This window comes from Phyllostomus discolor, chromosome 6, assembly GCF_004126475.2.
Source record: "Phyllostomus discolor isolate MPI-MPIP mPhyDis1 chromosome 6, mPhyDis1.pri.v3, whole genome shotgun sequence".
NCBI lineage: Eukaryota > Metazoa > Chordata > Mammalia > Chiroptera > Phyllostomidae > Phyllostomus > Phyllostomus discolor.
Genome location: NC_040908.2, coordinates 42,078,984 through 42,094,627, shown reverse-complemented (window position 1 = coordinate 42,094,627; position 15,644 = coordinate 42,078,984). Strand labels below are relative to the sequence as shown.

Here is a 15,644-nt window from a genome sequence, read left to right as displayed (position 1 = left end):
TAAATTCTGCATCTTGAAAAGGTGCCCTCCATATTAATGGATTCTTGCAATTTTATTTGTGCTGTTTCTGCTAGCACGTGTTGGCTAATTCTTGCTACTCTTTTAAGTGTGTGGTCTCCTAGCTTATCAGGTCAGCATGTTTCTATTTGGTTTGTGCTGAGATTTAACCCTAGTTATCAGCCTGGAACCAGGAGAGAAGTGGGGGCATTACCTGAGGGGAAGGAGTATCTGTTGCATTGTGGGAGAGGTCTCTACAGAATCCTCTAGCACAGTGGACTTGATCAAGCACTGTGCTGAGCTCAAATTCAGGGGACCTGCTCTGTCAACATCTTCAAGGACATCCATCCAGATGTAACCATCCTGGATAGCAGTATCCCAGATGTTCTTAAGCAGGATCTTGACTTTAGCAAAGCAGACCTGCCTTGGGGGTACATCCAAACATCTCTTGAGCTCTGTGACTTATGTCTCCCACCTGTCAGTTGTGTTTGCCCTTCAAATGCAGAAGGTAAAGACCTCTGGAAGCTACCAAAGTGGCTCTCTGGCTGTCACACTCACTATTAAATGTTTACAAAGAGTACTCAGTGTCTCATAATGCTTTCTCAGGGAATAAATACAACTTAGTAGTAATCAGCCTATTCTCTGTCTACTTAGTAAGCATCACCCTTCCACAACTACCTCCATCCCCAACTCCCAACACACCACAGAGCAGTTCTAAGGAAAGTTCAATAAGACTGTCAAGAGGCTTCAAACCAATGTTGCCCAACTTAAGAATCCCATGTAACCCAGAAACAAGACTGCCCTAGCAAATCTACTGCTCTCAGTCATTTCCTATGAGAAGCTTGTGAAAAGTATAGCCTTAACATGAAAACACAGTGAATGATATGTTTCAAAATACAGCAGCTGGGGCATTCAAAATGCAGGCTGTGGTTGGTGTGGCTCAGTGGGTTGAGCACCACCCTGTGAACCAAAAGGTTGCTGGTGTGTTTACCAGTCAGGGCATGTGCCTGGGTTGTGGGACAGGTCGCCAATTGGGGGCATGTGAGAGGCAACCGATCAATGTGTCTCTTGCACATGGATGTTTCTCTACCTCTCTTTCTCCCTCCCTTCCTCTCTCTTTAAAAGGTAAATAAAACCTTATATCTGATACATATATATATATCTCAGATCTCCTAGTGCCACACTAGGGTCTGTAACTAGAAGTGGGAGAGAGGTTTGAAAACATCAGAGTAGGAAGCTCCAAAACTAGTACCTACACTCAAGCAATCATTAAACAAACAAAACTGACAAAATTAACTTTTTTGAACTGTAGAATATAATTTTTAAAGCTTATAACAGTCAGAGGACAGCTGAATAAAACAGGCTACTAAATTTTGGTAAGAAAGCATTGCCTCATTTTTATCTGTTTGCCATCCCCATTACATAGTATGACAGTGGCCATGGGAACAATGTTCAGCATTCCCGGTGTTAGCTACTGGTGCCAGAGGACTATAACATACCTTCTTATCAAAAACTGTGGTTTTGCATTTTGGCCAGTCTTGTAGTTTCCAGAGTGACCAGTGCAGAAACCTGTCTTTTGTTTTGCCTTCCTCAGATTGGAACAGCTTCTCTGGGAAATGCATTTGTAAGTGTCAAATCATTAAAGAACATAGTATATGCATAACTGTCTCAAGAAGGAGATGGGGAATGGGGAAAGCAGCAGACAGACCAAAAGACCTGGGAAAGAGAAAGCTGAGGAGAAGATATTTGGGAAATGAAGTTCTTAAAGGGCTACCTCATAAACCAGGGAATCAGGGATGTTACACACATGCTTGGAGTTGAACAAATGTTCAGAAAATACCTGAGAGAATTCCAGGCTTAACACCTCTAGAGGAACTTTGGGCTCTGCACAAGCACAAAGGGAAGGCCAAGACAGACTCATAGGTAGGTAGCAGTGAAGGAGTGCCCTAGTTAACAGCAAGTCTATAAAGACTGGGAGAGTGATTTGTTGCTTCAGGATTTTTTTTTTTAAATTGTCAGGATTTAAATATATATGTTATATTAATTATATTATATTATTATTATTTAAATATATATATATTATATCTGGCTGATTGCTGAGATAATGAAATAGAGATGTCAGTGGTCACACATAACAGGGAGTAAAGGGAATATAACTAACCAAATTGGTGACTTTCCTTAAGAGAAAAACCTTGCGGGGTGTTCAGGGCTGGAGGAAATATCTGATTACGAGAGTTATCATATCATGATATTCAACATGTCTAGTTTTCAACAAAAATCTAAACAGTATCCATCCAAAGAAGCAGGAAAATATGGCCCATTTAAGGGTAAAAAATAAATAAATTGACACATCCCTGGAGAAGCCCATTGGTCTTACTAGACAAAGACTTTAAATCAACTGTCTTAAATAAGCTCAAAGAGGTAAAGGAAATCATAGACAATTAATTAAAGGAAACCAGAAGAATGATGTTTTATTCAAATTATTAAATGATGGCTTACTTATCAAAAAAGAGAAAGAAATTATAAAATGTAACCAGATAGAAAATTCGAAGATAAAAATTCCCAGATAAAAATGAGAAGTATAATAGCTGAAATTCACCAGATGGGCTTAACTATGAACCTGAGCAGGCACAAGAAAGAATCAGCAAAGGTTAAAGTAGAACAATTTAAATTTTGAATTTGGAGGAGCAGAAAGAAAAAAGAATGGGAAAAAATCTGAGAGACCTGGGAGTCATAGAGAAGGAAATCTTGACTAAAGGCATGAATGTATACATCCAAGAAACATGATGAAATTCAACTGGAATCAACTCCAAGAGCTCCACATCAAAACACATTACAATCAAAATGTCTAAAACCAAAGAAAGAATCTTGAAAGCAGCAAGCAAAAAGCAACTTGTCTTATAGAAGAGAGCCTCAGTAAGATTAGCAGCTGATTTCTCATTAGAAACCATGAAGATCAGAAGGTGTTGAGATGACATTTAAAGTGAATAGTTTGCTCAAATTAGATCTAACAAAGGTATACAGACCACTCTACTCATAACATCAGAATACACATTCTTCTAAAGTGGTTTATCAGGATAGACCACTGATAGGACATTTTAAAAATCTTAATAAATTTAAAAAGATTGAAATTATGCAAAGTATACTTTCCTGTCACAATAAAATAAAGCTAAAAATCAATAACGAAAAACTGGAAAACTCACAAGTATATAGAAATTAAATAACATAGTCCTAAACAGCCAATGGTCCAAGAAGAAATCACACTGTCACATTTGAGACACATGAACACAAAAACACAATATACCAAAACTTATGAGATGCACAAAAGTAGTTAAGAAAGAAAATTATGCCTGTAAATGTTTATGTTAAAAAAGTGGAAGATATCAAATGAGTAACCTAACTTTGTAACATAAAGATCCAGAAAAAGAGGGGAGGGCAATTAAACTCAAAGCTAGCAGAAAGGTGGAAATAGAAATTAAAGCAGAGAGAAACACAGTAAGAATTTTTAAAGACAGAGGAAATGAAATTTAAAAAATGTCTTTGGAAAAGATCACCAAAACTGACAAACTTTAGACAGACAAAATAAAAGAGGAGGCACCAACCTTGCAGAAGTAAAAGGGATTATAAGACAAGACCACAAATATTTGCATGCCAGCAAATTAGATGACAAAGATGGAATAGCCGAATTCCTTCAAACATGCAAACTACCAAAACAAACTCAATAAACAACAATCTGAAATGGATCTATAACAAGTAAAGAGATTAAATCATATTCAAAACCTCCAAACAAAGATATATCTAGGACCAGATGGCTTCACTGATGCAGTATATGAAACATTTAGACAAAGATTAACATCAATCTTTTTAAAACTTTTCTAAGATATACAAAAGGAGGGAGAACTCCCTAACTTATTCTTTGAGGCCAAAGACACCACAACAAGAAACTACAGACCAATATCCCTAATGAATATGGATGCAAAAGTTCTCCACAACCAAATCCAACACATAGTAAAAGAATTATATACCATGACCAGGTGGGATTTATCCCAGGAATGCAAACACGGTTTTAACATAAGAAAACCTATTTATGTAATATACCACATTAATAGAAGGAGGGGAAAACATCCCAATTGGTACAGAAAAGTATTTGACCAAATTCAAAACCCGTTCATTTTAGAAAAACTGAGCTACTATGAATAGAGGGAAATTTCTTCAACATAATAAGGGCCATTTATGAAAATCCCACAACTAACATCATATTCAGTGGTTAAAGTCTGAAAGCTTGCTTTCTATGATCAAGAACAACACAAGGATGTCAACCTTTACTACTGCTATTTAGTATTGTACTAGAAGTTGTAGCCAGAGCGTTTAGGCAAGTAAAAGAAATAAAAGGTATCTAAATTGGAAAAGAAGAAATGAAATTATCTCTATTTGCAAACAATTCTATATTTTAAAAAATCTCAAAGAATCCACATGAAAACTATTAACCTATTAAATTAATTCAACAAGCTTGCAGGATACAAGTTCTACATACAACAACCAAAAAATGTTGCATTTCTGTACACCAGCAGTTAACAATCGAAACAGGAAATGAAGAAAACTATTCTACTCACAGTAGCATCCAAAAGAATAAAATACCTACAAATAAATTTAACCAAGATAGTGAGAGACATACACTGAAAGGTAAAAAATATTGCTAAAATAAATTAAAGAAGACTTAAATGATTTAAAGATATCACATGTTCATGGATTGGAAGACTTACTATTAAGATGGCAGCTCTGAGGAGTTCTGGCCAAGATGGAGGTGTAGGTAGAAACCCTTGGCTTCCTCACACAACCAAAAAGAGGACAACAACTAATCTAAAATCAGTAAACAGCCAAAAGCACCAGAAAATCAAACTGCATGGAACTCCAACAACCAAGGAATTAGAGAAAAAGAATCAACCAGAAAAGCCAGATCAGTAAGGTGGACCGTGTGGGCCAACTCAGAAAAACCTTGGCCAGGCGGCTGAGGGGAGGGGCTGACTTAAGGGGAAGATTGAGACTCAAGAGTTGACTATGGGCTAAAGCTGGGGTTTCCATGGTGGGAGATACTTCCAGTCTGACATGAGAATCTGTTGGAAAGTGTGCTAAAGATAAGCAGGCAAGCTGCATGCTTCCCTCTCTGCCCCCCCCCCCCACAGGCAGTACAGCAAAGAGGGTTGTCCTGCCCCTTACAACTTATCAGGTGCACCAAGACAAAGAAATGACCCAAATGAAAGAACACAGCATAACCTCAGAACTAAGCAATGAGAAGATTTCCATCCTATCTGATGGAGAATTTAAAGCCCTGGTAATCAAAATGCTTACAGAACTGACTGAGCTTACTCAAAAAATGAAAGAACACCCAATGAAATGGGTGTTCTTTTCATCTTTCAGTGAAATGAAAGATACCCAAAACAAAATAAAAATATTCAGGGAATCAACAGTGAACAGAAGGAAACCAGGATTCAAAGTAACAATTTGGAAAAGGAAGAAATAAACATCCAACTAGATCAGAATGAGGAAACAAGAATCAAAAAAAAAGGGAGAGAGGCTAAGGATTCTCTGGGACAACCTGAAACATTCCAATATCTGAATTATAGGGATGCCAGAAGGAGAACAACAGCAAGAAATTGAAAACTTATTTGAACAAATAATGAAGGAAAACTTCCCCAATCTGGAGAAGGAAATAGACTTCTAGGAAGTCCGGGAAGCCCAGAGAGTCCCAAAGAAGTTGGACCCAAAGAGGAACACACCAAGGCACATCATCATTAAGTTACCCAAGATTAAAGACAGAGAAAATCCTAAAAGCAGCAAGAGAAAAGGAGACAGTTACCTGTAAAGGAGTTCCCATGAGGCTATCAGCTGATTTCTCAATAGAAATGTTACAGGCAAGAAGGGGCTGGGAAGAAGTATTTGAAGTCATGAAAGGCAAGGACCTATATCCGAGATTGATCTATCCAGCAAAGCTTTCATTTAGAATGGAAGGGCAGACAAAGTGCTTCTCAAATAAGGTCAAGTTAAAGGAGTTCATCATCACCAAGCCCTTATTATATGAAATGTTAAAGGGACTTATCTAAGAAAAATAAGATAAAAAATATGAACAATAAAATGACAACAAACTCACAACTATTAAAAAAATGAACCTAAAAGAAAAGAAAACAATGAAAACAAAAACTAAGCAAACAACCAGAACGGGAACAGAATCAGAGAAATGGACATCACACAGAGGGAGTTCATTGGGGAGGGGGAAGGTAGGAATGGGGGGGAAAGGTTCAAGGAAGAAGAAGCATAATTAGTAGGCATAAAATAGATGGAGAAAGATAAAAAAATGGTATAGGAAACAGAGGACTCAAAGAACTTATATGTACAACCCATGGACATGAACTATAGGGGGGAATGCTGGAGGTTTGTGGGGGCAGGGTGGAAAGGGGATAAAAAGGGAAAAATTGGGAAAACTAATGGCATAATCAATAAAAAATACTTAAAAAAAAGATGGCAGTTCTATCCAACGAAGTCTACAGGTTTGATGCAACTTCTGCCAAAATTCCAACTTTTTTTGCAAAAATAGGAAAAGCCAGTCTGTAAATACATATAAAGTTGTAAAGGACCCCTAATATCCTAAACAGTCTTGAAAATGAACAAAGGTGGGAGACTTATACGTCCTGATATCAAAACTTACTACAACTGTTTTTTACTAAATTGTCAAGGTAATTCCATGTAGAACGAATTTTTTAAACAATGGTGCTATAACCACTAGAAACTCATATGGGGATAAAACAGTCATGATGCTCAGCATCATTAGTCCTCAGAGAAATATAAGTTATACTCATAATCAGAAACTACTATATACCCACTAGAAGGATAAAATAAAAAAGACTGAGAATACCAAATATTGGAGGATGTGGATATACTGGAAATTTCCTATTATTGCTAGTGGGCATATAAAATGTTGTAATCACTTTAGAATGTCATTGGGTAGTTCCTTATACATTAAACATATCCTTACCATATGACCCAGCAACTCTAATATTATGTTTGTTTTTTCCCAAGAGAAATGAAAACACATCTGTATAACAACTTGTATATGAATATTCATAGCAGCTTTATTCATACTAAGACCAACTGTGAAACATTCCATATGACCGTCAACTTAGTGATGGAAAAGCTAATTGTTGTACATTCGTATCCTAAAAACCATTTATCATTGAAATTTGCTATCTATAGTTATCAAATTCAAATGTTAATATCTTCAACAGTACAAAAAAGCAAGGACCATAGTATTTTAAATCCCTTCAGATTTATGTGATATTGCTAATTAATATTATCTGATCTTAAAATATATAAAAACATCTGTGTGTATGCCTATTTATCCACCTGTATATTAACCAAATCCTTTTTTTTTCCACATTTTTTATTGTTGTTCAAGTGCAGTTGTCTCCATTTTCCCCTCACAACTACCCCCCACCTTAGCCATCCCCACTTCCTACTCTTGATCCTACCAAAATCCTTTTTTTAAAAAAGCCATTGCTTCTCAGACTTTCCATTTTCCTGAGATATGTCCCCTATTAGTCCCTTTATTAAAGATTTGTTGAATGTGCTTGGTTTTTGTGTATCTGAAAGGGTCTTTATTTTGCTTTCATTGTTGAATGAGAAGTCCAGTGTTATATCATATAATATTGATGCTTATTTTGTCTTCATAATTAAAAGATATTTTCCTACTGTTTTCTACCTCGCATTGTTGACATTAAGGGGTCTGGTGTCAGTCTATTTGAAGTTTCTTTATAAGTGATCTGTCTTCTCTCTGGCAGTTTTTTTAAGATCTTCATTTTTGGAATTCTGCATTTCCATTACAAATGTGCATAATTATATATTTTTTTCAATTTATCTTGTTTGATATGCATTGTTCCTCTTATGTTTATGGATTCATATTATCTCAGCCATTAATTTGCTGATTAAACATGTTAAACCTTTTCATTTTCTCTATCTTGCTTACCCTCTTTATATTTCTTATCTCCTGTCTCTGTGCAATATTATGTGTAACTCCTTATTTATGCATCTTTTAGTTTACTAATTCTCTCAAATGTGCCAAGTTATGTAACTCCAATAATTAAAATCTTCATTTCTAAAAGTTTTATTTTATTCTTTGAAAAGTCTACCTGGTAATTTTTTATTATATCTTGTTGTATATTTATTTTCAGTATCAATATCTTATAATGAGTTATTTTATATTCTAACTTTAATAATTCAATGATCTGAAATCCATGGAGATATAAAACTGTTTATTGTCTAATTTTCCGTTATAGTAGCTTATTTCCTTGTGTATTTGGTGATCTTTGTGAACTTATATTGTTTTATTTTAATTTACAGTAATCCTAGGGGCTTCTATCAATAGTACTTGAGTCTAGACTTGATTTTTTTCATTGTTTCTGCCAAAGGTAGCGGCACTAATAACCTGGGAACATTTTTGCCCCTGGCTTAATCAGAAGTGTCAGGCTTAGCACCTTTACCTTGAAGGTTGTTCAAGGTCCAATTTCCTTGGAGTACTTCTGCCTTCCCTGCCCCTCATCCGTTTGTTCTCCATTCAGGGATCCTCACTCAGGTGTCAATTAAGGGATTTTGTTTGGTTATTTTTTGACTGATAGTATGGTATCTTTGGAGATTTCTCTTTTTTAAAATAATTATTTTATTGTTGTTCAACTTACAGTTGCCTGCATTTTCCCCTATCCACTCCCCCCTACCCCAGCCAAACCTAACTTCCCATCTTGCTTCCATCCTCCCCCCTAATTTTGTCCATGTGTCCCTCATAGTAGTTCCTGAAAATCCTTCCCCTCATTAGTCCCTCCTACCTCCCCTCTGGTTACTGTCAAATTGTTCTTAATTTCTGTGTCTCTGGTAATATTTTGCTTGCTTTTTCTTTTGTTGATCATGTTCCAGTTAAAGGCGAGATCGTATTGTATTTGTCCCTCACCTCCTGGCTTATTTCACTTAGCATAATGCCCTCCATTTCCATCCATGCTGCTGAAAAGGGTAGGAGCTCCTTCTTTCTCTCTGCTGCATAGAATTCCATTATATAAATGTACCATAGTTTCTTGATCCACTCATTTACTAATGGGCACCTAGGTTGCTTCCAGCATTTGGCTATTGTAAATTGTGCTGCTATGAACATTGGGGTGCATAGGTTCTTTTGGATTGGTGTTTCAGGGTTCTTGGGATATAATCCTAGCAGGGAATTGCTGGGTCAAAAGGCAGTTCTATTTTTAGTTTTCTGAGGAAATTCTACACTGTTTTCCACAGTGGCTATACTAGTCTGCATTCCCACCAACAGCGCAGTAGGATTCCTTTTTCTCCACATCCTCTCCAACACTTGTTTGTTGATTTGTTTATCATGTGGAGAACTCTTTCTTTGTTTTCAACGTCCCGTGATATACTTTAACATATATCTTGTAGGAGTCTAGTTGAGATCTCCCTTTGGTATTTCTGGTTGACCATGTTGCCAGATACCAATGCCAGTCTTTTATGTTATCATGTTCATCATCACTGCTCACCTAGAAAGAAGAGTATATCCTAACTTGTCCCTCTTAATTTCATTCTCAAATTTCAATTTATCATATATATGGTTGCCAAATTTATGTATCAATGAATGTGTTAGTTATGTTTAATTTGAGGTACCTGGAAACAAGAGTGTGTAGTTCAGGAGATGGATCCTTGAGATTTATAAGTCATTGATGTAATTATCAATGGAAGTGGGTAAGGTTGATGGGAGACTGGATTGAGTTAATATAAATAAAAGAGGACCATAGTATGTCAACTTTTTGGAGTAGGCAGAGAAAAATGAACTAGGAAATGGGACTAAGAAGATGAAATCTAAGAAATGAGAAAACAAAGAATAGCACTTCCAAATGAAGGAAAGAGCTGGTTTCAAGGAGGAGTCTATAGGGTCAGATGTGGCCAAAGGGCACAGAGGATAACAACTTATCTTTAAGTTTGATCATCAGAAGAAGATGGATGATTACTATTGCCAGAAAATTTTCACTGGAATGTAAACAAATGCAAAATGGCAATGAATGTGTGGGAAAGTAGTAGAACTTACTGATTCTCTATCTTCTAATTCATTAGATCCCACTTCCACCCACTGAATATACAAGGAACCAGGGACTTCCAGGAACAAAAATAAACACAGTTGTCCTCTGATCTTCTGTAATAGAAAGGGATTCAGGTAAATACTGGAAATACTAGTAAGAAGGGCCAAGGAGGAGATAACAGTCATCAAGCGTAACATGGAAACTGTGAAGTGGCTCAGGTTCTAGACATACTACCTCATATGTTATAAGAATAAGCCTTGTTTGTTTGAATTTTAATTGTTTTAGCTGTTTTACTAATAAAATTTATGTAATCTATTAATTAATATTCCATTTTTCTGATATGTTTTATTTGAAATCTGATATTTTGTTCCACCACATTTCATAAAATAGAGAACAGAGAATAACTTGGTAATTTACTTGCTTATTTCTAGCATCAGAAAAACTGACAGTTATGCCTATGTAAATCTCAGCATTCAGACAAAGTAAAGATGACCTTTCCTTCCAAAACCCTGTGCAAAGTTGAACCTTAAACAAAACGGCTTTGAACCACAGGGGTCCACTTACATGCAGATTTTTTTTTCAAGAAGTGCAGTGGGTTCTCCACAGATGTCACATCCCAAGATTTAACAAAGTGCTGATTGAAAATAGTATTTTCTGTCCATGGTTGGGAATCTGCAGATGTGGATGGCTGGCTATATGTATTACATCATTTTAGATAAGGGACATGAGAATCTGTAGATTTTGGTATCTGCAAGGGGTCCTGGAACCAGTCCTCCCATGGATTCCAAGGGCCAACTGTAGTTATTATAGGAAGATTTTTGACTCTGTAGGGTTTGGCGTTCCTAACCTCCAGTTGTTTAACAATTAACTGTGTAAGTTCATGACATACTTTTCTCTCAAGATCTTAAACTTTCTATAAAGGTAACTAATTTAAACTGTAGTTTGTTCTCATCTCTCTCAGCCTAAAATTAAACTTACACAAAGAAAATTCTCAGAGGAGAACGTAGGTAGGAAAATCTCAGATATTTCACGCAGAAACTTTTTTACTGACATGTCCCCTAGAGCAAGGGACATAAAGGAAAGAATAAACAAATGGGACCTCATCAAAATTAAAGGCTTCTGCACAGCTAAAGAAAACAAAATTAAAAGAGAACCAACTGTATGGGAAAACATATTTGCCAATGATACCTCAGACAAGGGTTTAATCTCCAAAATATATAAAGAACTTACACAACTGCACTCTAAGAAGACAAGGAATCCAATTAAAAAGTGGGCAAAGGACTTGAACAGACACTTCTCCAAGGAGGACATACAGAAAACCCAAAGACACATGAAACGATGTTCAATATCGCTAGCTATCAGAGAGATGCAAATTAAAACCACAATGAGATACCACTTCACACCAGTCAGAATGGCCATCATAAACAAAGCAACAAACAACAAGTGTTGGAGAGGTTGTGGAGAAAAGGGGACCCTAGTGCACTGCTGGTGGGACTGCAGACTGGTACAACCACTATGGAAAGCAGTATGGAACTTCCTCAGGAAAATAAAAATGGATCTGCCTTTTGACCCAGCAATTCCACTGCTGGGACTCTATCCTAAGAATACTAAAACACCAATTCAAAAGAACCTATGCATCCCAATGTTCATAGCAGCACAATTTACAATAGCTAGATGCTGGAAGCAACCAAGATGCCCATCAGTAAATGAATGGATCAAAAAACTATGGTACATTTACACAATGGAATTCTATGCAGCAGAAAGAAAGAAGGAGCTCCTACCCTTTGCAACAGCATGGATGGAGCTGGAAAACATTATGCTAAGCGAAACAAGCCAGGCAGTGAAAGATAAATACCATATGATCTCACCTTTAACAGGAACCTAACTAACAAAACAAAGCAGCAAGCAAAATATAACCAAAGACACTGAAATAGAGGACAGGCTCATGGTGACGGGAGGGGAGAGGAGAGGGAATTTAAGGGGTCAATGGGAAGGGCTCACAGGAACAAACTTAAAGGGCACATGGTCATAAACTAAGGGGAGGGTGGTAATGGGAGGGAAGTGGGGAGGGTGGGAGGGGGGAAAGGATTGGGATTAAAAAGGAGAAAACTGTATTTGAACAATGATTAAAATATAAAAAAAAAAGAAAATTCTCAAAATTTTACTTTTGGGAAAGAGAATGAAAAAAAGAGTAGAAAACTATTATCTTAAAAATGTTCAGAAACCATTTACTTGTCATTTTACAACAGTCTAAGGTTAATTTTTTCAAAAACTCACAAGTGAGACTTATGTAATCAACATATGACTTTTCAACTTTTAACTAAGAAACACAAAATTATAATTAAAATGTTAATTACTTTTATCTTGCTATAGTCTCCAGGTCCCCATACTTTTCTCTTACAAAGCACAATAAAGTAAAAAGTTTTGAAAAACATATTTCCTAAGCTATCCTTCCCATCCATTCAGAAGCACCTACTCTGGGCTATGCTTCTCCTGGAAAGTGGTACTGAAGGGCCTCCACGGGCACTGTGCCTCAGCTCCTTCTAAGTACAGTAATATTTCACATACAAAAGATCCCAGTGGACAAAGACTCTACTGTTTGAAAATATTTTTGCCATCAGAAGACCAAAAACAATAACACATACATGCATTAAACAAACAGCTCTCTGCTTTTATATAGTTTTGTTTGCACTAATACATAATATTTCTTCCTTACAGGTACCAGAGATTTGAAAAGGCATTTTTGTTAGCTGTTGACATTGGCGCTCGAGACCTGTTTATGGTGAGTCATTCCCAGAGATGATTTTGTACCTTCAGTTCTAAGGCTGAGTAAGTTGTCAGCTTCTGTGACCATTAAAAAGGATTAGTGTCATTTGTGCCTTAGTTGCTTGGTGGGAAAGCATTATTCCATCTTGGCTTGCAGCTTTGCCTTCATGAAACTGGTCAATAGCCATCTAGTTTCTTTTGACTTGTTGACATTTTCCTTGCCAGGTCCAAAAGGAGTTTTTTATGTTTTCTAAGAATTTATAATTCTTGAACTTTTATCTTTATGTACTTTGATGTGAGGGGATGACACCTTTCTATCTAATAAGCTTAAATGTCTTTCTAATCTATTCTCTGAAGAAATACAGCTACAGAGCCAGGATATAGGGCAAAACATATTCCAAACATCTTGAATATGCTCCGTCTGTCTGAGCAGACTAAAGAGATTTTAGGGCAAAGTGTCAAATTTGAATATTCTCACTTGTATTTTTAAAGTAACCACAATGTAAAGCAAACCAAAGAGGCTATAAATTCACATATACTTCAGTCCTCCTATTTATAAGCTACAAACAGTAAAACTGACCTTATAGATTCTTGTGTTCTGTAATAGGTTCTTGTTTTATAAGATCTTTCACCACAATGTCACAGTGAGATCAGATGAACAAAAAGGTGGTGTTCCTTTCCTAGTTTCCCAGTGCTTTCTGCTCCACAGAGATTTCATTGTTGTCAAAGAAACAATAAAACAAAAACTTCTTGCAAACAACAAAAAAACGGAAACCTCTTTTACCTGAATGTTCTGCACAATGAAGACATTTTGTAGTTTAAGCTTTGTTAATAGGGATTCATGACATTAGATCACTTGTCTTGAGACTGAGTTTGTTATTTCAATTCTAAGTTTGCATCATTCAGTTAAATTGTGCTTTCATTGGTCATGAAAAACATCTTTCTAATTATTGCAAAAGTATGAACTTTCTGTTGTCATCTGTATTTTGTTATGTCAAACTGAGTAGCCATATTATTATATTGAGGGAAGGTTTTATTATTTTCACCAAAACCTGTGCATGCTGATGTCAGTGTCAGAAATTTAATTAGAATAATTTTTAGATTTTTCTGATCCTATTGATTTTACTCTTTATCTCCATTTTCTCATCTCTGACAATACTCACCCTAGTAAAGGTAGGTTTTTATCATGTCTTTATTTTTTAATATCTATAGTCCTAGTCTTTCTCTAATCAAGATAAGAACTGAAAGATTGAATATTTAAATGTATAGTGTCTAGCAAACTTACTGTTTATGATATTCTGTAATTTCTACTACTTTGAAGATTAATATATAATCATCAAAGTGATCCTCTAATTTTATTACCATTTATTTTTAATCTTTATTGTGTTTTTTATTACCATTTAGTCCCAGTATAGGCCCCTCCCCTCAGCAATCACACCACTATTGTCTTTGTCCATGAGTCCTTTTTCTTTTTTTCTAAATCCCTCCATACCCTACCCTTCCCCCATTAGCTGTCATCCTGCTCTCCATTTATGAATCTGTCCCTATTTTCCTTGTTAGTTCAGTTTGTTCATTAGATTCCACATATGAGTGAAATCATATGTCATATGTCTTTCTCTGAAAGGCTTATTTCACTTAGCATAATGTTCTCTAGGTCCATCCATACTGTTCTCAAAGGGTAAAATTGTCTTCTTTTTTACAGCTCAGTAGTATTATATTGTGTTAATGTCCCATACTTGTTTTATACATTTATCTGCTAATGGACACTTGGGCTGCTTCCATATACTGGCAATAGTAAATAATGCTCCAATGAATATAGGGATGCTTATGTTTCTTTGAATTAGTGTTTTGGGTTTTATCAAATATATTCCCAGAAGCAGGATAGCTGAGTCAAAAGGCAGATCCATTTTTAATTTTTTAAGGTATCTCCATATTGCTTTTTATGGTGGCTGCACCAATCTGTATTCCCACCAAGAGTGCAAAAGGGTCCCCCCTTTCTCCACATCCTTGCCAGCACTTGTTTGCTGATTTTTTGATGATAGCCATTCTGACAGGTGTGAGATGATATCTCATTGTGGTTTTAATTTGCATTTCTCTGATGATTAGTAACATTGAGCTTCTTTTCCTATATCTATTGTCCATCTGTATGTCCTCTTTGGAGAAGTGTCTGTTCAAGTTCTTTGCCCATTTTTTAATTGGGTTCCTTGTCTTCTTGGAGTAGAGCCATGTAAGTTCTTTATATATTTTGGAGATTAAACCCTTGTCTGAGGTATCATTGGCAAATATGTTTTCCCATACAGTTGGTTCTCTTTTTATTTTGATACTGTTTTCTTTAGCTGTGCAAAAGCTTTTTATTTTAATGAGGTCCCATTTGTTTATTCTTTCCTTTATGTCCCTTGCTCTAGGAGACATGTCAGTAAAAAAGTTTCTGCGTGAAATATCTGAGATTTTCCTACCTACGTTCTCTTCTAGGACTTTAATGGTTTCACGGTTTATATTTAAGTCTTTTATCCACCTTGAATTTATTTTTGTATAAGGTGTAAGTTGGTGCTCGAGTTTCATTTTTTTGCACGTAGCTGTCCAGTTCTCCCAACACCATTTGTTGAAGAGGCTATTTTTATTCCATTTTATGTTGCTGCTTCCTTTGTCAAATATTAATTGACTGTAGAGACTTGGGTTTATTTCTGGGCTCTGTTCTCTTCCATTGGTCCATGTGCCTGTTTTTATGCCAGTACCATGCTGTTTTGATTACAGTGGCCTTGTAGTATACTTTAG

General features: G+C 36.1%; 1 protein-coding gene across 1 annotated transcript in view; it reads left to right on the top strand.

Annotated features, from left to right (window-relative positions):
- Positions 1-15,644, top strand: part of LOC114498694 (WD repeat containing planar cell polarity effector) — a 295,440-nt gene that overhangs the window by 130,830 nt on the left and 148,966 nt on the right. The window contains exon 12 of the mRNA XM_028514800.2: positions 12,822-12,885. Coding sequence (XP_028370601.2) covers positions 12,822-12,885 — 64 coding nt within the window. The remainder of the gene's footprint in view (positions 1-12,821; positions 12,886-15,644) is intronic.